This window comes from Spermophilus citellus (assembly GCF_964194105.1).
Source record: "Spermophilus citellus genome assembly, chromosome: 11".
Lineage (NCBI taxonomy): Eukaryota > Metazoa > Chordata > Mammalia > Rodentia > Sciuridae > Spermophilus > Spermophilus citellus.
Genome location: NC_138192.1, coordinates 125497887 through 125520929, shown reverse-complemented (window position 1 = coordinate 125520929; position 23043 = coordinate 125497887). Strand labels below are relative to the sequence as shown.

The following is a 23043-nucleotide window of genomic DNA, read 5'->3' as shown; positions in this document are numbered from 1 at the left end:
AAGATGTAATGATATGATACATAGCCTCTTAATTTCTCAACTTTTACTTTTGTTTATATTCTTTCAAATTCAATTGATACTAAAACTCTACTCACTTCTTCATTTTGAGGTGTTGGAGGAGATCTTTCTAAATCCAGAAAGTCTAGTGGTCTTTCACTTAGTGTAAGTACACGAGGTGGTGTTGTTAGTGCCAGAGGCTTAAAGGGAGTTGACTGAATAAGGTCAAGATCTGCTGGTCTTGAAAATGAAATGTCTTCATTATTTCCTAAGATGAAGAAAAGAAAAAAAAAAAAAAAAGAAAGAAGAGGGTAGGTTTAAATATATTTACTTTGTATCATTTTTGTATTATAACATACTCAATAGCATTACTTTCTTTATAACTACACTTTCACTGTAAGTTTGATATTTCACTATTGTTTCATATTGTGACACAGAAATTTATAAAGAAATTATGCAGTATATACATGATTAAAAAAACTAGTATCCAGATATGTACAGAAATTTTTATAAAACTCAATTTTTCCAATTGGCAAAACATCTGAATAAATGATTCAAAAGGAGATATATGAGTGACCAAAAACACTTGAGCAGATGTTCAAAATTATTAATCATCAGGAAAATAATAATTAAAATCAAAAGGTAATGCTATTACACACCCCTTCAAATGACTAAAATTAAAGAGACTGACAAATATGAACTTTTAGCAAGAATGTGGAACAACTTCAACACTCATATCACTGATGAGACAATAATTTGGAAAACAGACTGCCAGCATTTGAAAGAGTTAAATATAACTTATAACCCAGCAATTTCATTTCTAAAGATATGAAGACATATGTTCTCAAAAAGACATGTACATGAATATTCATAGAAGCTTTATTCCTAAAAGCTCCCAAAAGGAAACAACTCAAATGTCCAACAGATGAATAGATAATTTATGATTTATTCACATACTAGAATATTGTTCAGTAATAAAATGGAATGAACAATTAATATATGCAACCATATGGAAGAATCTCAGAAACACTGCACAAGCAAAAGGAGCCAGGCAAAGCAGTATATATTATATTCCATATATATGAAACTCTAGGGAAGATAAATCTAGTCTCTAGTCTCTGGTTATAGAAAGAAATTTTAGTTGACTTGAGTTGAGGCATAGGGAATGATGGAGAAGAAGCACAAGGGAATCTTTTTGGGTAACAAAAATGGTCATATCAACTGTGGTAGTTACATGGTTACATGTTTATCAAAAATCATCAGTTGTACACTTAAAAATGTATACATACTATCCATGTAAAATCTCAGTAATTTGTCAAAATACTTTTGAAATTGCTTGAAATTCAAACAGTTGTAATGAGTAGAAAATTTTTAAAACAAAGTTGTATTTCCCAAACCCTTTTCTAAATAATGTTTTAAAACCCCAAAAGGTTTCACAAAAAATATGTAAAACAGATTATGAGGCAACTTCCTAAACAAACATGAAATACCTGCTACAACAATCCTCTCTGGAACTTGCATTATCACACTAGCATTTGGAACTCCTTCTTGAAATCCTTGTTCCAGGTCAGCATTTGGTGGTGCTACTTTTAGTTTTTCAGGGACCCTCATTCGCTGACTAATACCTTCGGTATATTCCATTTCATACTGAATTCGACTAATTTCTGCCATCTCAGCAGCAGTGGGTGAAGGAAATGCTGCCCCACTTACCCTGTGGAAGGAAAATTTTAAGACCAGGATGACTAAGTGTTAGAATTTCAGTCCTCTATGCTGTCTTATAGAAGACAATACCTTATATTAAAGCAAAAGGAAACATCTCATTTTTGAGCATTGAATACATACAAAAGAAAAATAAAAGATTAAAGAAAATATTTTCCTCAACACAATGTCTTCACTTAATAGCTGAAATTGCACCTTGAAGATATTGCTTGCTCAGGAACAAATTTTTAAAATTATTGTATAACCGCAACACAAACATGTTTATGCATGCGTGCGCACACACATACATAAGAAAATACATACTCTTCCTCTGCAAAAACAGAAATGCATAATGCTTATAACTTAATAATGCCTGAAATAAAATTTAAATTAAAAATTCCTTATCAGGGGGCCAGGAATGTAGCTCAGTGGTAAAGCGCTTGCCAAACATGCATGAGACCCTAGGTTTTATCTCCAGCACTGCAAACAAAATAAAACAACAACAAATAAACAAAAAACCCAGAACAATTATTTAAGAGAAAGCTGTCTGACTTTATATAAATTAGAAATTGCTGTCATGCATACAAAAAATAAAAGCTTTTAATGATGAAAACCAGACCCGAAAGGTGAATAATGTTTATGCTGAATTTACTAAAAAGATGTGACCCCCTGAAAATCACAAAATACAAATTAAAACCTCTCCTATTGAACATATATCTGATGATTGAGATGCAATGAATAGCAAGTAGACAATATTAATAAACCCATAAAGTACACATTCATTTTTTTGAGGGATTAAAAGAATCACATTATTTATTTTTATATTTGTTTGTTTGAGTACTGGGATTGAACCCAGGGGCACTAAATCAGTGAGCCACATCCCCAACCCTTTTTATGTTTTTTTGGGGGCAGAGACTCACTAAGTTGCTTTAGGCCTTCCTAAATTGCTGAAGCTGGCTTCAACTTGCAATCTTCCTGCCTTGACCTCCCAAGTCACTGAGATTACAGGTGTGAGCCAGCATGCCTGGCTATTTATATGTGTATTCTTCAAAAGCATGAAATATCTTTGGGTAAAAGACAGTACAAATGCATCACTTAGACTTCTATATCAGAGAAGGATACATGATTCCAGGGAAATGCAATAGAGAGAATATTGTCCTAACGTACAGAAAGCTGAGAAAAGCATAAAAGTGCATGATTAGCCTATGGCAAACAGCTTTTAAGCCACTGTCTTTCTAACTTTAATACTAACTCAACTGAAAAAAATTTCACTGACCTTCCTAGTGGTGTGTCACTGCTTGATCTTTTACTCATCTGAATACAGTAAATACACCTCTACAATAGCTATTAAAATACTGCTACCCTGTAGTTCAGTTTACTTTACACAACAATTCCCCTACAGATCTGAACTTTTTTTTGGAGGTGTACATAACAACACGGACACTGCTTTTCCAGCTGTAAAAAAGAAAGAATAAAAATCAGTATTTTGACAATTCATTTCATAAGAAAACTATGCATAAAAGTGAATATATACTCAACATTACTTTTGGACTTGAACATGACTTGGAATAGAGCTAAGAAATCACTTTTGAAATCTTTCTTCAAGAGTTATTCTGTATCTCAAAAATTATAATAAAGATAATTTTATCATTTTTTTAAGCATAGCCATTGTGTTACAAGTTTGCAAGCAGGATAAAGAAAAATTGTACTGATGATACAGATTTGGTATTAAATTAGAAAAAAAAATCAACACTGCTATAAAGCTCCTTTAATCATTATATTCCAAAGGAGAAAAAAAAAACTTTAATTTTTTAGACAAAAGACAAATGAAGAAATCATAAAGAGAATGCAAAGGATAATAATAAATGTATTAGAGGTAGCCTAAAATTTGATGTATATGTATGTAATGGCTTTCTTAAAGGCATATAAATTTCAAAAACCAAATTACACTAAGCTTTTAGTAAATGATATTATATAAGTCCAGATCAATAAGCAATTAAAGACAGTATAAATGTCTTCATCATAGCTGGGATATTTCTTAAACTCCATATCAGAGATGTACTCTACATCTTAAATTCCATCTAACTGAGACACTCAAGAGAGTTCTCAGAAGTTGCTTAGTGTGCTGAGCCTTGACAACTGGTTTCATTATGAATGCTAACTTAGCTTCTTTTGTTCTTTACCAAAATGTCTCAATTCTAAGGATTGGGCATACAGAGTTTCAAGCTAAGAAAATAAGCCAAAGAGAAAATTTTACTCACAAATGTGTACCAACTACTGCTTGCTGTTTGGCACTATCTGCTTCTGTGCTTCATATTAAATCCTTCAACTTGCTTCACTGTGCACGTGCTGGAGTTAGAGCCACTTTTGTTCCTGGGAGAGAAAAACAGGAGTTAATTGAGAAACTAGAGGATAATAATATTAATTGGAAATTCCAATTTCCAACTGGAAATTCTCCAAATGACAAAAGTTGTAAAGATATACAACTTTATACTAAGAAATGAATAAAAGAATAAAGAAAGAGCCAGGATGGTGGTGCACTCCTGTAATCCCTGAGGCTCAGGAGGCTGTGGCAGGAGGATCTTGAGTTCAAAGCCAGTCTCAGCAACTTTGCGAGGCGCTAAGTAACTCAGTGAGACCCTGTCTCTAAATAAAATACAAAAAAGGGCTGGGGATGTGGCTCAGTAGTTAAGCGCCCCTGGATTCACTCTCCAGTATCCTCCTCAAACAAATAAAGAAAAAAAAAATAAGCTTACCACCAATTTTAGTCCCACAGGCAGTACCCTATGATTATTATTCAAGTAAGACATCTCTATCATTGTTTCTTATTTGTAGTTAGAAAAATATGACAGAGAAAATATATTTAAATTAATAATATTATACGGTTATTTATATGTGCATAAGAAATAAATTTCCATTCACTTAAAATGTTTTTAAAATGGAATCAGTAATAAATGTACATGGCAATGTACATAAGAACATATGGAGAAAATAAAGTGTTCCAATAAATCTTGTCTTCAACCACTCAGGTCTCCAAAGGCAACCTCTACCAGTTTGGTTCATTGTTCTAGATGAGATACTCTTCAAATTCTTAAAGTCTATCTGAAGCATAGTGAAAGCTTATATTCAGAAATAACACTGAAAAGACATATCCCAAAACAATATCAGCTTTGGGATATTATAAATTGAATTTTTATACTAATAAACAATGGACATCAATTGTTAGAAACACATCATTTCTTTGAAATGTGCTGGTCTCCACATTCTCTTCACTGCATTTCAGTCTTCTTATTAACTTTGCACTAGAACATCAAGGGTCTCAACATTTCATTCCACAGTAGCATCATTTCTTATGAGAATCTCTGAGTTTGTAAAGAATCATGGACTTAGAACACATAGGTAGACAGTGAAAAAACAACTTCTGGAGAAATCCAAAATCTTCTGTACTTGAACTACTTAAATTTAAAAGCAAATAAAACTTTTGCACTAAGATTTAACATTACTGTCTCAATCACTGTGTTTTCTGCTTAAATAAAACAGATAAGAATTTGATTATTTTTCTCCCTCATTGGACTAGGGCACTTTGAGCAAAATCTTTTGGCAATAAATAAACTTCTCATTTGGGGTTAATATATTAATTCCAGAAGTTTTGTCACTTAGCATCTACTGGGCAACAAGCACATGATTCTAATATAGCTAATGAAACAAAATCTTCCTCAGAATCAAAGATAATTTCAAACTTCACATCCCCTGCCCCCTGTATTCACACGGTAGATTTACTTTTGGCTGCACTTAATTTCTTCAACTTGACTTAAAAATATCTAAAGAAAGTTTTAGATATCTACCTTAAACCACAGACTTTATGTACACAAATACATGTAACAAAAATATAACTATTAAAACAAACCCTCATCTATATTAGCATCTAGAGTCAAGTTATAAACCACTGGTAGAAAAATGTACCAATTTGGAGACACAATGATTCAAGCCCAATTTCTCACTTTCTAATCAGAACACTGGGCACCATAAAGTCTAGAAAGTCACAGAAACAACTTGAGTTAAATTGTGGCAGTAGAAATTTATATAATTCTACAATTACAAACAAACAAAAACCCCAAACCAATTCTTTAACAGATACTGTGTGGACTTGGTTCAAGGTTTTTATCTAGGTCACCCTGTTTGGGTTCTCTTTCTAAGCAATTATGGTGTATCAGAAAAAAAAATTGTTGAGATCCAGGGTTAACTTCATTTTTTAAAGAAAAGTCACAGAACACTTTGAGAAAGATCTATTAGTCACAGAAAATTTCAACACCAGAAGGACAAGTACCGTAATTCTAAGATGAGGTAGCCCTATCAGACAGGGAGACAACACACAACTTCCTTTGGAAAGAAAACCAGCTTAGGAATCCACAAGACTCGGAAACCAAAAAGATGGCAGGTTCCCCCAATTTAATTGCACGGAGAGACTAAGTACTAAGTGCAATTTAAATCGTCCTAATTTCCCTAAGGGTTTTTCTTGTGGGATTTCATTAGCCAAGAGGATTGAGGCAGAAACGTCTTCCTCCCCGGGAGAGAAAACATTCCCGATCACTAACTGGTTCGATATTTGGCATAAGCTTTGTTCATCTTCTGCAATAAAAAGACGCCACCACTTTAGAACGAGCGCTCTTCCCTCTGCCTAGTTGGGGTTTTTCTTTTGCCCCAGAAGGGGGACTCCTGCAGGAAGGACCTTCTCCAGCAGCCCCTGCTTCTGCGCTCCCGGGAGCCTGCGAGGCGCAACGCCTGCATCCCCGCCCCGGAGCAAGGATGCTCATAGAGCCGCAGGGCCTTCCCGGGGACGCACCGCGGATGCCACTGCCTGGGCTTCCAACCGGCCCTTCTTTCCTAACAGTATTTTCCACAAAACCCATCAAAAAGCCACTTTAAACACCGCGGGCTCAAGGTCAAACCGGGCTCGCCAGCCTCTCCCCGGCTTCCCAAGCCCGCTCAGGTTCCATGCAGTCAAATCCGAACTTCTGCACACATTGGGGCGCTCGACTGGGAAGGCCAGGAGGCGGGCCCGACAGCGGCAGGACCGGCCGCTCCGCCGCCACGCTCTCCTCCGCTCCTCGGAACCCGAGGGCGACAAGATGCTGAGGAGGAAAGGCCTGGGGACTTGACTGCGGCCGGGGCGACACCTCAGGCGGGTTGGGCCCTCGCGGGCTCTCGGTCGACCGGAGGGTCACTGCCACAGCGCTAGGCCCGGAGGACGGCTCCGGTGGGAGTCCCGGATCGGGAAGACGTCAGCACTCACCCCTGGGCCCGCTGGAGAGTCCCAGAGAGGGCCGCCGCCCGCTGGCTCTCGGGGCGCTCGGGTGAGCGCTCTCAGAGGCCGTTGGCCGAGCGCACTGAGGCGCCGGGGCAAAGCACCGGCCAAGCGGCCCTCAGCGGGCCAGCAGAGACGCGAGAACGGCCAGGACTGGCCCCTTTCAGGAGCCGTAGAGGAAGCAGGTTTCTGGTCATGTGATGCGGGAAAGGGCGGACGTACAGCTCACGCACAGAAGTGGGGACCCGCGAGACGGCGGTAGAGAGACATCTTTGTTGTGGGCAAAATACGCCGACCTCAAGTAACGTTGGAGGTACTTAAATTTGATCCACGGTTAGCGCTAATTAGCGTGCGTGATCTTAATTTACAAGGTAAACCTTTGGAATCCGGTTAAGGTAACAGCTTCTCAGACCACCTGCGTCAAAACGTCTTTGGTGCGAAGCCCAAGAGTCGGCATATTTAAACAACTCTGGGAATGGTTCTTAAGCACTTTGTTTTTGATTACTCTCTAAGCCCTCCAGCGAAGGACCCCGGGAAGCGGGAAGTTCAGTTAGGTCTCATGGTGGTTCGCAGCATTGTTTAGCTTCCTGGGAGCTCTCTCCCACCTAATTTTTAACACTTCCTTCTGGAACTTTGGGGTCCAGAGCTGCATACCGAGAATGGTGCTCACTAACCTAAGGACAAACTGACGCCAAGCCAAGAAACCCTGTGTAGGCCTCGGTAGTGAAGAACGGGACGGTCCTCCGCATTTATGGCTGTTTATCTTTGGATTTAACCAACCTTAGATGGAAAACATGTATGTCTGCATTAAACATGTACAGACTCCCCACCGCCTTGTTAGTCTGCCTAAACAGTAGACTTTGACAACTATTTAAATCGTATTAGGTATTATACATAGTCTAATACTTATTTAAAGTATATGGAAGGATGTGGGTAGGTTATATGCAAAAGCTATACCATTTTATAAAGGACTGGACCATCTACGGATTTATCTATCTGTGGGGGTTGTGGAACCAAGTTCCTCATCCTTGCCCTGAAATTACCGTGGGAATACTGTTTACACATGAGTGAAGCACTTTTCTAGAATCAGAGAGGTTACCAGTCTTTAAAATAATTTGGGAAGCTTTCCAAATTGTGTTCTTGGGCCCCATCTTAATATTGGTGTAAGGAAGGTTAAATTTCCTCTTAGCGTCTCAGCTGGGCCTAATAATCAAATTGACAAAAAACAGATAAGAGAAAGAAAGCATACAGATTTTGTTTAGTAATTTTTACTGGAGTTGTCACTAGAAAAATGAAAACCCAAAGAAGCAGTTATGGTCCAAATCTTATATACTGGGTCTAACAAAGAATAGTAAATTGTGAAAATGTGAGAAGACAAAAAGAGTGTGGGCCAGGGTAGCTGACTGTGGAGAACTGACTGGGCAGATAACAGCTAGTTTAACAAGGTTGGTTTGTACTCATTTTCTCAGACTTGACGCCCTGACTATGAGGATAAAGATGTCTTTCTTCCCAGTACAAGGAAGTCGCCCTTCATGTGGGAGTTTTATCTCTTGGTTTCAGGAAGAGAGAAGAAGGCCAGAGTGCTTGTTTGCATCTGCTGTTTTCTCAAGTACCTTTGACTCAAAATAATCTTTATGCCAAAATGTTATATTCTGCTACCCTGTAGTGGCAAACCATTTTTTTAAAAGAATAGATTCAATAATGATGATGAGTCAGTCCAAGTCAGTATCTTGAGGGAAGGTAGAGAAGCTGGGTAAACTGTGATCGAAACCTTAAATGAGAGTCCTACTACTTCCATTAACCTTTCCACTTCTTCAATACTTACAGTTTGGTCTTTGCTCCTGCTTTCCCGCAAAGAAAAAATGTTTTTGAATAACTTTCAAATGAAGATTGTGATAGAGTTATAAAACCTATAACCCTTAACATTATTATAACCCATAACACTGATCATTGTTTATCTTCTGACATAATACGATTCTGCTAAATTAAATGAGAGTGTTGTAAAATGTCAAAGTACCTAACACTTTCTGGTAGTAGATTCTCTTAAGGATGCGTGGAGGGTTGCATTTTCTCTCCTGTGCTTAGAAACTGTACACTCTTTTTGTGTGATACAGCTTCATGTTGGGTCTTTCTTCTCTTCCCTCATTAATGTGGATATTTCTGTTTATGATTTATTCCATCATTGACTGTTTTTGCAACCTCATAGTATATAAATCTAAATTAGTACATCCATTTCATCTCATCCTGATGCCTTAGTGTTCATTGAAGCTTTGTTCTCAATAGGGTTTCAAACTAAATGTTTTTCCCTCTTCTCCATCCAGATACTTTTTGAATTCCTTTTTCCCCCTCATCATGGCAAGATTTATTTTTCTAGTCAATAAAGTTCAAAATACTGAAGTTATCTTTTACTGTCTCCTAAGTTAGTTATGACAATTAATTTGTAGTGTCAACTTCACTGGATTAAAGAATACCCAGATAACTGGCATAACGTTCCAGGTATGCCTCTGAGGGCATAAGGACTGAATAAACAAGATCACCCTCACCCAATATAATGGGTACCCCCCACCCTACTGAAGACTGGGATAGTAGAACACCCCCGCTCCCCATATCTATCTATCTCTCTCTATATATATCTCTCCCTCTCTCTCTCTCTCTCTCTCTCTCTCTCTCTCTCTCTCTCACACACACACACACACACACACACACACACACACACAAAGCTGGGATACCCATCTTCACTTGCCCTGGAACATTGGAATTCTGGATTCTCTGGTCTTTGTACTTCAGGACTTATACCAGTAGACCCCAGTTTCTCAGGCCTTTGCTCTTGGACGGAGCATTCCACACATCAGCAACCCTGGTTCTCAGACTTTTGGACTTGTACTCAACCACGGTTGTCTTGCAGATGGGACTTCTAGGCCTCCAAATCACATAAGCCATTTCCCACAATGAGTTCCTTCTCATCTACCTACCTATCTATCTATCTATCTATCTATCTATCTATCTATCTAATCGGTCTGCCTGTTTCCACCCTATTGGTCTTATTTTTCTGAAGAATCTTGTCTAATACCTAACTCATGCTTTAGATTTTTCTCTCTTCAATGCCAATTATTTGCTTTATCTGTTCTTACTGGTAGGCCATTAACCATCATCTAGGTTTTTGCTCTTTTTACTAGCCTACACATCTTCAGTCTTTTTCTAATTCCACCTAGACATCGAGTCAACAAGGAACCTAGTTTTATAAATTGTGACATCTCAAATTTGAAGTCCCAGTTTGAAAAAAATTGTTGATTTATAGTTATATACAAGTTCAAAAGTCTATTAACAGTAATCCAGTAATTTTTTAAAAACTTGAAAGTATGAGATAGCCTGACAAGCACCGTATATATAAAGTCCTTAACTTATGATAGTTCAGTTTATGATTTTTTTTAGTTTTATGATGGTATGAAAGAAAAATGCATTCAGTAATAAGCCATTCCTTGAATTTCAGAGTTTGATCTTTTCCAGGCTAGCAATTAGAAAATATCTTTCTGGTTTGTGCTTGCAGTAGATTCGGCAATAAACCACATGAGATTTCCAATACTTATTATAAAATAGGCTTTGTTTTAGATGATTTTGCTCAAGTATAGGCTAATGCAAGTGTTTTGAGCACATTAGACAGGCTAGGCTAAGCTATCATGTTTACTAGGTTGGATGCATTAAATGCATTCTCGATTTCATGGTATTTTCAACTTCTTGTAGGTTTATCAGGACATAACCCCATCATAAATTGAGGAGCATATACTACATATTGGACCTTCCAGATTATTAATTCCAGATTATATAATAATTCCACTCATTTTCTCAAAATCTTCACCAAATCTTCAGTACCAATCAATGAAGTAAAGTTCAACCTGGTATTCTAAGCCCTATCTAATGTCGTAGACTTACTCTACCGTGCCTCTCTATTTATGTGTGTGCAGATATTATATTGTTCTTAACCACTAGTTGTTCCCTGAGATTGTTTCATTATTTCATAACCATTTATTGTTATCCATTCTCTTCCTGCCACTTGGAATGCCAACTGACTTCTGATTATCTTCTGCTTCTTAGAATCCTAACATCCCTTAAAGGATTACCTAAAGTGTCCCCTTTTTTAGGAATTATTTGCTGCAGTTTCCACCTCCTAAATCACTATTTGTCGTCTCTTCTAGCACTTACATATTCTTCCCAGTATTATAATTGGCCATGGATATGTCTTGTTTTCTCTTACCATAAAAGAGAAACATATTGAGCATGTTGTAGTTCTCAGATATAAAGTAATGAGACATATTTCCTTGTTCAGCTCATAAATTGGAATTGAAGATAATTCCAAAGCAGTAGTTCTAAAAAGAGTTGGAGCAATGGAAATATGTTTATAAAAATCATAGAGTCAATAAAAGGGGAGGGAGGAACGTATTTATCTGAATGTTTATATTTAGCCTGGTTATGAAAAATTAGTTACTTCTTCCTCTGTGTTTGCTTATCTGTTAATTTCCAGTACCTATAGCACAAACCAGAGGAGGCACTTACTCTTAATGTTTTGAAAGTGCCCCGCTAATAGTTTGCTATGATAATAGTTTGCCATTAGAGATTGATCTGATTTTCCTTTCCAAACAGGCTTATACTAGAAAGAAAGATAATGTGCTTGATCACCAGGTTGATTCTACTTACCAGCTGTAAAAAGTAAGTTTATTAAAATGTTTTTGTACATTTTTTAACCAAAGAATTTACAAATCATATTTTTAGCTTACAACTGAGAGTATTTCTAAGATATTTATTTGTTCAACTATTTTTTTTGTCTTGTAAAAATTATTACCCAGGATCCCTTCATTCCATTTCATTCCTTGGTTGTATCTTTATTGTCATTTAATACAGCCTGAAAGTTCCTTTTTCTGAGATTTCATATTTTTTCCCAAATCTCTACATATGAAATTTTATGAATTGTTTTCCTGGATGAGGCGTATCCATTACCATTTATCAAAATATATGACCCATAATTTCTATAATCTATATGCTTTTCAAAATTACTGGCTTATAAAATCCCTTAAAAACTTCAATAGAAAAATGAGCAAAGATATGATTAAGGCTTTCACAGAAAATTTTTAATAAGCACTCACTCAATTAAAATGACATGTTTAGGGCTGGGGATGTGGCTCAAGCGGTAGCGCGCTCGCCTCGCATGCGTGCGGCCCGGGTTCGATCCTCAGCACCACATACCAACAAAGATGTTGTGTCCGCCGAGAACTAAAAAATAAATATTAAAAATTCTTTCTCTCTCTCTCTCTCTCCCCCCTCTCTCACTCTCTCTTAAAAAAAAAAGACATGTTTAGCCTTAGTGATAACATGGAAAATGTAAATTAAAACAATATGTAAAAGAACACTTTGAGGACAACTTCAGCAAGTTAGGAAGGCCCTAAGCAACTTAGTGACACCTTGTCTCAAAATAAAAAGGGCAGGGGGGCTGGGGATGTGGCTCAAGCGGTAGCGCGCTCACCTGGCATGCGTGCAGCCAGGGTTCGATCCTCAGCACCACATACAAACAAAGATGTTGTGTCCGCCGAAAACTAAAAAATAAATATTAAAATTCTCTCCCTCTCCCTCCCCCTCTCCCCCCTCTCTATCTATCTATCTCTCTATCTCTAAAAAAATAATAACAATAATAAAAAAATAAAAAGGGCAGAAGGGCTGGGGATATAGTTCAGTATTAAAGCACCCCTGGGTTCAATCCCCAGTACAAAAAATAAATAAATTAAAAATAAAAGGGCTAACCTTTTTACAGAGCCTTTTTTTTACATCTACAAAAGACCTAACATTGTGGAGTAGAATGAATTGGACATAACTTTCCTGTGTTCGTACATGAATACATGACCAGTGTAATTCCACATCATGTACAACCTCAAGAATGCGAAATTATATTCCATGTATGTATAATAAATAGGTCAAAATGCACTCTTATCACATATATCTAAAAAGAACATATAAAAATTAAAAATAAATAAATAAGCCGCTAATATAAAAAGGGCTGACATTGTGTGAATCTTTTAATTTTCCTTTTTTTGTGATTTATACTGAGGGAATTATTGGACAAATGTAGAATGACATGATATGTCTACAATGAAACTAAGTCTCCATAAGTGGAGGATTATTGACTTATGTTGTATATCCACATGATGTACCATGATATAAATGATTAGTACTTATCTACTGATATAAAGATCTGTCCACAACGTATTAAGTTAAAAAGAAAAATGAGGGTTGGGGATGTGGTTCAGTGGTAAAGCATTTGCCTAAGGCCTTGAGTTCAACCTTCAAAACTGGAAAAAAAAAACAACTAATAATAAAGCATGCTTCTAACTAATTTTTGTTTAAAAATTATATACATAGGAAAAAATTCAGCAGGGGAGATGTACCTTAATTTGACAGTTATCTTGGGTTGGGGTGAGGATTAGATCATAATAGTGTTTATATTCTTCATCATAATTTCTGTATTGCCTATTGTTTTCACAGAGCACATCTAATTTTACAATCTAAAATTATTTTTATTTTGAAAAAACAAATGCCAAATACAATTTTTTCAGTTTTATTCTAACAACACAATGAAATAATATTTTAGCTATAATTACAGAAATATTAGTACATTACAATATATTGTAATTTTGTCAGGATATAACAATATAAAATATTCAATATATTTTAAATATATTCCATTTGGTTATAGAGTAAATATTAAATTAAGTTTAGTAGCAGTTACATTTGATACATAGAAAAATCTTTGTAAGTTAGCAATAAAACTCGAATTTAGACATTTTAATACTTTTATAAATAAATTAATAATGTTTATCTTGTAGAAACAAAGAACTCTGAGAAATCGGTTGTTTTAGCACACTGTGAAATTCCAAAGTTGAAGCCCCAAATTTAAAAGAAACAAGTTACTTACATATTATCTACAAAGTTAAATCTTCATAACTTTTTTAAGCCACACCTAAATATCTGGAAAATAATTCATGAGCTGAATTTTAATGCTCACTCTTAGAATTATGACTGAACAACTGCTGTTTATGCAGCTTCCTTGGAATTTAAGGTTTTAGCATCACTTGTCTTCCTCAGAAGTCAAATACTGTTAAGAGGGCAACAGGAGATAGAGCTTGCAATTGAGTGAGTGCCAAGCATTTGCCATTAGCACCAGTCAGGAGGTTTTAGGAGCAAAAGTAGATTGCCTTTGGGTCATCTGTGAATTTGGACTTTTAAAAGAGGCAACTATAGCCAGTGCCTTAAGTGTTTGCCTAGAGCAGCTTTTCTCAGTCTTTAGAGTACATCAGAATCATGTGGAAGGCATGTGAAGACACAGATTTCTGGCCTATACCCACACAATTTCTGATTTCCCAAGTCTAGAATGGACCTAGGATTTGCATTTGTAACAAGTTCCCAGACAGTGCTGACATTGTCCATCCAGGGGCCATGCATTGAGAACTACTGGCCTGTGTAGATCAGTGAGCCCTCTTCACCACTATGTACAGTTGAAACTGTAAGATATTTTTAGGGCAGGTTAAGTCTTAATAGTAAGTGAATCTAAGTACATACTCTGAATGACATCCTGCATGTCTCAGTTTGGGGGTAAAAATGGCTTGACAACAAGCATATGAAAAATGAAGAATGTAAACCATATCAGTACTCCAGAGTCACATTTTCCCTTACAAGGCAGTTGAGTCTGGAGCAATAGCCTGAATTTAAATTTTAGCACCACTGATTGCACCTTAGTGAATCAAGAAGCATCTTCAAAACTGTCTCATGATGCCTGGCTCCTAAGACTCATCGAACTATGCTATGAGCACATATAAATGATTTTTTAAGTGTTTTGTAGAGCAGTGCTTTTTTTGTGTTGTTCAGACCTTAGCTTCTAAGGGGTCTAAAAGAAGCTGGAGGTCTTAGGCTTTCCCTGGGTAGGGATCTTATCTTCAAAACTTTACTCAGGCCTTCTGAGTTATAATAATGAAATGTAAAAGCAACAATAAAAGAAGAATAAAAGGTGGGAGAACAACTCATGTATATGAGATTTTTGTTTGTTCGGTTGGTTTGGTGCTGGGTTTGAATGCTGAACATACACTTGACCTCTGAGCTACATCCCCAGTCCCTGTATAAGATTCTTAAGAGAAGCAATAATTTACCTTTTTCTGAGATATAGATCAGAAACATTCCCTCCCCCCTTTTTTTCTCTCCCACTTTTCCTCTTCTCTTTCTCTAATTTAGTTTAGTGCCTGGAACATAGCTTGGTGCTGATTACAATGCCTTTTAGTTGAACTGAGGAAGCCTGGGAATGTATCAACACACCAAAACAAGTCTTAAGACATACAGCTACCAAATTATACAATTTATACATTAAGGTTTTTACACAATGGTCTCTCTCAATATGGTTTGTAAGTATGTATAACATAAAAAAACATTTTTTGTTGTTTATAAAGAAAGGATTAGAAAAGTAAAGGAATAAATCTGAAAAAACAAATAATGGAATATTTAGAGCAAAAATATTGAGCATGATAAACCAACAAATGCCATAACCTTTCATGAATTATTGAACTATCAAACCCAATTATATATGTGCCAGCATTTATAGGGATGGGGATAAAGTGCACATCTAATAAGTAGTAGCCTCGTTATTTTTGTGGGTACACTAAACGAGAAGTTAAAAGTTGACACATTTGAGGGTATATGTAGCTATGTCCTATTAAAGTTAATTCACTTAGTGTGAACATCTTATCTACTTTAAATACAGGCAGCCTATATTGACAGATGAATTCAATGAATAAACAAATTTTCAAAGAAATATAAAATAAGACCAAGGATGTTATGATTCCATTCAGGGAAATCCTCTTTGGCCTTAGTTTGGGGTATGTTTGAAAGGGTCCTGGAAAAGTCATGAACTTCATTAGTTTAAGCCTGTGTTCCCTCAGGCCATAGGCTGCTCCACAGGTCTGAAAGTCCAGTTCTGTTCGTGATGCTCCATTGTTCCACGTGACCCTCTCTCCTTCTCCTCTTGTTTCAGGAAGGAGGTGGCAGGGCAATCTAAGACTGCATTAGCCTCCCTCAGCCTCAAAGACCGGAAGAAGAGAGAACAAATATCTCTTATCTTGAGCATTCCAGCTCTATACACCCACCACTTAGATGGCGGTCTGGGTACAAATGGAATGCCATTTCATTGATAATTTGTGACAGGTTGTTGCCTTACCAGAGGAAACTTTGAAACAATACAATTTTAGAGACCAGGATCACAGAACTAACTTTGTTGTGTGGAGAAACAAATCGAAACTGTACTACTTAGCCTTCATAAACTGATATTGTTTGGTGAGAGAAAATCCTAAATAAATTTCTGTTCCAAGTCATTACTTGGGTTATGTGGGAGAAAAAAAAAACCATCAGTTCCATTTCTTTTACTTCTTCAGTGTCCTTTCTTCATGCACACCTGACAGCGACTTATTATTTTTTCTAACTCCCCAGCTTTCACAGTTGATGGAATAGGTTTTCTGAAATAAAAACAAAGCAGTGGCAACAAAAAAACCTCATTAAATTATAGTAAAAAATGGAATATTTGCTGGATATGAATTTTCTTAATATACCTATTCTAAATTTATTACAAGAACATTTTTTATAGAAGAGGTAGATTTCTGGAAAGATATACATAGACACACACACACATACACACACACATACATATATATCAGCATTTTATAATTTAAGTTGTATTTCAGCAGCACTCAGGAAACATTGGTCTTGATACAAATTTACAAGATCATCTTTTTTTTTCCTGATAAAAACTGTTCCCACCCCTTAAATAATCTGTATTATTCACAAGTCTTCTAATACAGTACAGCAGATCATTTAGTGGCTTTATTTGTTAATTTATTATATATTCATATATAAATACTATGTTGAGTGATAGTAGAAATCCCATATTTGTCTGTAGTTCAAAACTGTATTGACTTGTTAACTTCAAAACACTTATAAACTAGGAGTGCCAAGATAAACAGGTTTTATATTGGCATGGAGTGGGGAATTAAATGTGAGAACATCAATACATAAGTAAAGAAAAGCTAATGGAACAACTTTGGAGTTCTGCAGCTGAGTTGATGAAGCTTAATGTTGAATAGTTACCTGAACATTCTTTCTGGGTTTAACGAAGCCAACCAGAAACTGTAGGCATTTGAATAGTAGTTGCATGTTCCTCTTCCATGACATTCTATAAATGGACTGGCTCGGAATTCCTCCAAGCAGGAGCCAGGGGATGCCAGCGCTTGCCCAGCGCCCTCAGAACCTGCGCTTGTGAACTGTCACAATAAAATCTGAATAAAATCTCTGTCCATTGATGTTCAAATGATCAGTTCTCTACTTTTTTGAAGGGTGGGGATTAATATAAACTGCAGGGAAATGAACCATAGAAAGTGGATTAAACCTCTTGTACTTCTTTATCCAGATTTGCTAGTATTCTAGCCATCTTTCAGGCTGTGATATAGTCATCAGAAAGAAGGAAAAGTTGTTTCTTCTTCCTGGAACACTCCTTCCCTATGTCTGATGGCCTTTTTTTTTCCTTCCAGCATCTGCATACAGGTAACCTCAGGAAGGCTATCCTTGACCTCATCTGACCTCTGACATTACCTTGCCGGATTTCCTCCATAGCACCTGTCATCAACTGGACTTCTGCTGCCATTATTGGGATTTTGTCTGTTTGCCTATTGCCTGTCTTCATCACCGGGATATAAGCTTTGTGAGAGCAGAAACTTTGGCCCCTGATATTTCTAGTGCCTAGAATAGTCATGGCACATGGTAGTGTTCAATAAAAAATTTTTTTTAATAAATGAGTGAATGAATAGATAACTGTGAGCAAAGACAGGGGAGAACATGTCATGAACAATTACAGATTATTAATGGGCAAATCGATCATAGTCATGGGACCCTGAGGAAATTACTTCATTCTTATTTGTGAACTGTAGATGATACAAACTACCTTTCAGGGTTATCATTAGGATTATAGAGGATATATATAGGAACTGTCACACATATACACAAATAGACAAAAAGATAGTCCATTAACAATACATGGTAGTTGCTATTAATCTAAATATTGTGTCTTGAGAAGTCTATTTTTTTCAACACTTCATTACTCAGCACAGGTAACACTGTTTTGTTTTTAAAGAGTATATTTGCAAACTGTCAAATATCTGTGGCATCTTGCACACAGTTTCAGGCAGTGTCCATTGTGGGGACTGTACGTATTTCAGCCAGTACAATGTAACATTCTGCAGGGAATCTTTACTATAGTTTTGCTGTTCCTTTTCTCCTTACCATGATAAAAGAAAATCCTTTCCAGAGGGAAACCCAGCCACGGGGACATGGGGGTATGGTGGTGGTTTGGCTGTGAACAGCTATGGTCATCGCAGGACCTTCACAGACGGTGCATCTATAACACGAAATCAACATTGTGCTGGCATTGCCACTTTCTGCAATGTTTCATTCCATTACAAGCAATGCAATTCATTTGGTCCCATTGCCAAATTAAGGGACTGGATTTTTACCTGCTAATAAAACTCTCCAGGGCTCTGCCAGTAATTGGAGACATGTCCATTGGCATCAGAGCTGGTGTCGACAGCCAGTATGAATAATCATTCCGAGATGCAAAATTACATATTTCGTCGACATTACAGAATAAGAATGGCATGGTGGTAAATCGCTGCAGGCAGCTCCCAAGAGTCCCTAATACAATATGGAACTGAGTATCAGTTAAGATTATTCTATTAAATTAAGATTATTCTATTAAAACAGAGAGGCAGCCTGATCAAAGACAACACAAGCTAGTTATTTGTAAAATGTCATATTGATAAGTTTTAGTCATGATGGAAATAAAAACCCAGCAGGCAAACAAATCCTTCTATTCCCATCCTTAATACTTCCTATGGTCCCTTCTAATCAGTCTAGAACTTGTGGGCTGGTGTAGTTTGGTTAAAGCAATGTCTTTGCTTCAAATAGTTTTAGTTACTCAGAACAACTAATAGTCACATAAAATTTTCTTAGAAAAGATCATTTGGGGATTAAAAAGAAGACAGATATAACCAATTAGAACAAATTAAAAAAATAATAATAATAAGAAGAAGAAGACGGGTGTTTTAAGTGAAAATTATTTTCATTGAACCTGACAAGCTTGACTCCTTCTAGCATTTTACATACCAGAATGCAACTTAGACTTCAGGCCAGTTGCTCTCTTTAAAATGTAATGGAAGACACTTGAGGTTGTTTTTACTTATCTTCAGAGGAAGCACCCCAAACTAAAAAGTTTGCAATCTGCATATGGAGCAAAACAACTGGAAACTCTGACCAGAACATTACCAAGGTCTTGTCCATGGGCTTGCTCATTTCCTTGTACAAAGAGAAGAGAAAACCCACTGTAGAGTGGCTCTGTCCCTTCTGGACATGCAGGGATCACTGTTGCTTGACTGTGACGGGTGAAGACAAAGCCCCTCTTTCTTGTCTCCATTGCCGGCAAGCCAATGTCTCCAGGTTTTCCCTTCAAACCCGGTAACCCATCTGATCCAGGCGGTCCTTTAAAAACCACATTATAAATGTTGTAACACAAACAGAATCTCAGACTTGTTTTCTGAAGTACTAATTTAAATGCTTCTGTGTCTCTGTTAAGCTTCAAATATAGAAAGGAATCCTAGTTATAAAATGACCAAGCAATATCATTAAATGTTAACCAGTTAGTCACAAAGTCCTCTTATTGATATTTGTGTGTGTTATCAGGTCTTCTTTATCTCTGAATTCCCTTGTGATGCCTAGCACACAATGGCCTGTATGTCAAAGGTATATGCACATCTTTTATGAACAAATATGTATGGGTCCTCCTACAATGTGAGGGAAAAGTAAGAAAATATCTACAATTAGAAAGTGTGTTCAAGTAGATACTAAGAAATTGCTTAATGCTGTGGATAAATTCAATAAACAGTTATAGAAAATACTGAAATTTATTTTTAAAGGTGCAAACTTCAATAAACTTTCTGATCCATTAGTAAGGCAAAAAATTCTCATGTGTTACTATAAAAATACACAATTGCCACAGTTTTAATATAGGAGAGGCACACATTCTTTACTATCCCTAACCTCTACTCTCATTCACAAAGGGCTATAATTAGTCCCAAGCAAAAACACCTTCCAATATCTGCATGGGAGTTGTAATGTGATTAGCTGAAGCAGGGCAGGAGATTAGCTTCTCTGCCAGTGCATGGTATCTAAGGCTATTCTGCACCTCCAAGTAAGGGGCCAAGTCTATCAGTTTATCAGTGTTATGAGGCATCCACAGCATTGGACTATGTCTTCATATAATAATTCTCGCCATAATTTGTATTGTAGTACTGTTGTTCTTGCTGTTGCCCCATTCAGAAACCCTGCCTTTATCATTATAGTTTATAAATTAATAGAATTATTAATTAGAGCTTTGTTTTTTACCTCTTTGAAAACACACTGTGAGGAAAATGTAAAAATTAACAATACTGAGCACTTGTGAGAATACTAAATCAAAGTTAACTATGTAGTTAATATTAATAGCATAATATTTGAATTTTTAGGATTTAAGTTTCTAGTCTTTATTATATCTGGGCATATGTACATATAAATAAACTGGGAAATCACATGTAGAAGTTTTTCTTACTTTAACAAAGTTAGCAGTCGTAAAAATATAAGATTGGGACATGTTGGTATTTTCCAAAGGGATACTTTGAAACTTTTACAGAAGGTAGATTTAGATCCAGGTTATCAACTGACATATATAGCTTCTATTCAGACATATTTAAGCGAGGCCCCTTTTCAGGACCCACACAAGAATTGTTGAGTGATGATATGGTTTTTGTTAATGAAGGGATATTCAAAGGTGACATGATTGGACTGTAAGCTCTATAACCTAAGTAGTCCATCCTAGCTTGAATGGACTTGACTGGGCAATAACTGTGGACAGGTGGGGTATGGAAGGAGGAGGTGGGTCACTGGGGATTTGTCCTGGAAGGATGCATTTTCACTGTGGCTCTCTTCCTGAACTCTAACACTCTATCTTCTTCCCAGCTGGCATGAGCTGAGCAGCTTCCTCTGTCGCCACTCTTCCACCATGATGTTCTGCCTTATCTTGGGCCCAAGGCAATGGAGTTGACTGACTATGGTCTGAATCTCTGAAACTGTGAGCACAAAATAAACTTCCTCCTCCAAGTTGGTCACAATGCCTAAGGTTGACTAATGCAAGTGATATTCACCATGGTGTAGTTAAAAGATGACATCCCTAAATAAGAAAACTAAATTGCTCTACTATTCATCTCAATATAATATTTTCCTAACTTTATATTCATGTAACACTCCTATAAGTAGTTACTAACTACCAACTCTTATAAGTAATTTAAAAGTATTGGCCTTTCTAAAAATGGAACATCCACTAGAGCTTCATTAATTCTATCTGCCCTGAGTCTAAGTTGTACATCAGGCTGAAAGTTTAAAGTATATATGCCCAAGGTAAGAAAACTAGTGTGTTCCAGTAATTCTTAATTTCCCATCTTCTTCCACACAAGCTGTTGATCTTTGGTCCAATCTGAACAAAACAAACTGAAAGACCTAGATTACCCTTATACTCACACATTCAGACAAGACCCCCTTTTATATTGAAACAGCACGCTATCAACAAAGGAATCAACTGGGTATTTGTTCACCTTGCTCTCCTTTGTGGCCTTTGTGGCCTTTTTCTCCAGCTGGTCCAGGAATTCCTGGTTTTCCATCCTTTCCAGGTTTGCCTCTTGGTCCGCAGGGTCCTAGGCAAAAAACGATAATACCTTCATTTCAGAATGTCAGGATAAAAGGTCAGGTGGCCAACCATCCCCGTTAACCTGGGATTTCCTCAGTTTCAGCAGTGAATGTCCAGCATTCCAGGATGACCCTCCATCCTGGGCAAAGTGGGATGGTTGCTCATCCAACTTGTTACCTCTGCCTCCCTCACAAAAGACCCTAAAATGAATTATTAGTATATCAAATATAGAAGTTTAAAATTTTGCTGCCATTTTGATTTATTCTATTCCAGAATTGACTAGGCCCATGTATTGATCAAACTAATAGGAAATATCTCTCATCTCCCATGTGATTCACAAACATTTACAGCATGATAGTTCCTTTTGGAAGTCTATTATAATATGCTAAGTATATGTAAAGGGATTAGTTCAATTTCCAAACACAAATATTTTAAAAAGATTTTAAAGTCATTTTTCCTAACACTTTGCTGTACAAAGTGTTAGAAAAGTTTAAATCCATAGAACTTGGGTATATTTAGGCAGTCATTTAAAAATAGAGCTCCAAGGTTGACAGCTGTCAGAGGAGATAGACGTAATGCCTCCTTTATCTTAACAAAGAGGGCCCAAGTTTATACTATATACATCAGTTTTCAATAGATTCTAAGGATTTTTATTTGTTGGTCAAGGGTAATTGAACTCAGTCCTAAAACTGATTACAAAAAAGCCCACTACAATGTTTAAAGTTTTCTGTGAAGTTGTATCATTTGCCTCCAAAGTGCTTTACAGGTATCATGGTTCAATCAGTTCCTAGAGATCCTAGTCACTGCTGCCAGGTCCACACCTGGGTTTCCTGGTGATCCCACTGGCCCAGGTTCTCCTTGCATCCCTGGTGGTCCAGGTGGGCCAGGTGGCCCTGGGCTTCCTGGAAGGGAGATGATCTTAAGTGTGCCAGGATCTCCATGGACACCTATTGATATAAAAGCAATAAGAAGAGGGCTTTGTGGATGAGTCACCCTTTTTTCATGGATAACAGTAAATTGTATGGAGATATATTTACCGGGTGGTCCTTTTGGCCCAATTGGCCCTGGAGGTCCAATTGATCCCCGAAATCCTGGATCACCCTTTTCTCCTTAAAAAAAAAAAAAAAGAAGAAGAAAAAGAATGATGCCATACAGGACAACTGATTTCCTGGTCCTAAGGATAAATTCTGAAAGTTATAAT

General features: G+C 36.8%; 2 protein-coding genes and 1 long non-coding RNA gene across 9 annotated transcripts in view; 1 reads left to right on the top strand and 2 right to left on the bottom strand.

Moving 5' to 3' along the window:
* The window catches only part of MFF (mitochondrial fission factor), a 31901-nt gene extending 24743 nt beyond the window's left edge, over positions 1 to 7158 (bottom strand). For 5 of the 7 annotated variants that reach the window (XM_081260741.1, XM_081260742.1, XM_081260745.1 and 2 more), the window contains exons 1-5: positions 6989 to 7157; positions 3957 to 4068; positions 2972 to 3150; positions 1488 to 1708; positions 96 to 265 (exon numbers count right to left, since the gene is read on the bottom strand). In XM_081260741.1, the coding sequence (XP_081116867.1) occupies positions 96 to 265; positions 1488 to 1708; positions 2972 to 3009 (429 nt within the window). In that variant the 5' untranslated portion in view covers positions 3010 to 3150; positions 3957 to 4068; positions 6989 to 7157. Of the gene's footprint in view, positions 1 to 95; positions 266 to 1487; positions 1709 to 2971; positions 3151 to 3956; positions 4069 to 6988 lie in introns of all 7 variants that reach the window. The other 2 variants (XM_081260743.1, XM_081260744.1) reach the window with 2 other exon arrangements.
* A 49-nt stretch (positions 7159 to 7207) lies between these two features.
* Positions 7208 to 17845, top strand: LOC308630580. The gene is made up of 3 exons (XR_014017960.1): positions 7208 to 7313; positions 11639 to 11704; positions 17608 to 17845. It is a non-coding gene; the product is annotated as an uncharacterized lncRNA (long non-coding RNA).
* The window catches only part of COL4A3 (collagen type IV alpha 3 chain), a 135371-nt gene continuing 125974 nt past the window's right edge, over positions 13647 to 23043 (bottom strand). Inside the window, exons 45-52 of the mRNA XM_081260738.1 lie at positions 22880 to 22951; positions 22664 to 22789; positions 21751 to 21849; positions 19394 to 19606; positions 18586 to 18763; positions 18356 to 18470; positions 17168 to 17340; positions 13647 to 16539 (exon numbers count right to left, since the gene is read on the bottom strand). Of these exons, the coding sequence (XP_081116864.1) occupies positions 16455 to 16539; positions 17168 to 17340; positions 18356 to 18470; positions 18586 to 18763; positions 19394 to 19606; positions 21751 to 21849; positions 22664 to 22789; positions 22880 to 22951 (1061 nt within the window). The 3' untranslated portion in view covers positions 13647 to 16454. The remainder of the gene's footprint in view (positions 16540 to 17167; positions 17341 to 18355; positions 18471 to 18585; positions 18764 to 19393; positions 19607 to 21750; positions 21850 to 22663; positions 22790 to 22879; positions 22952 to 23043) is intronic.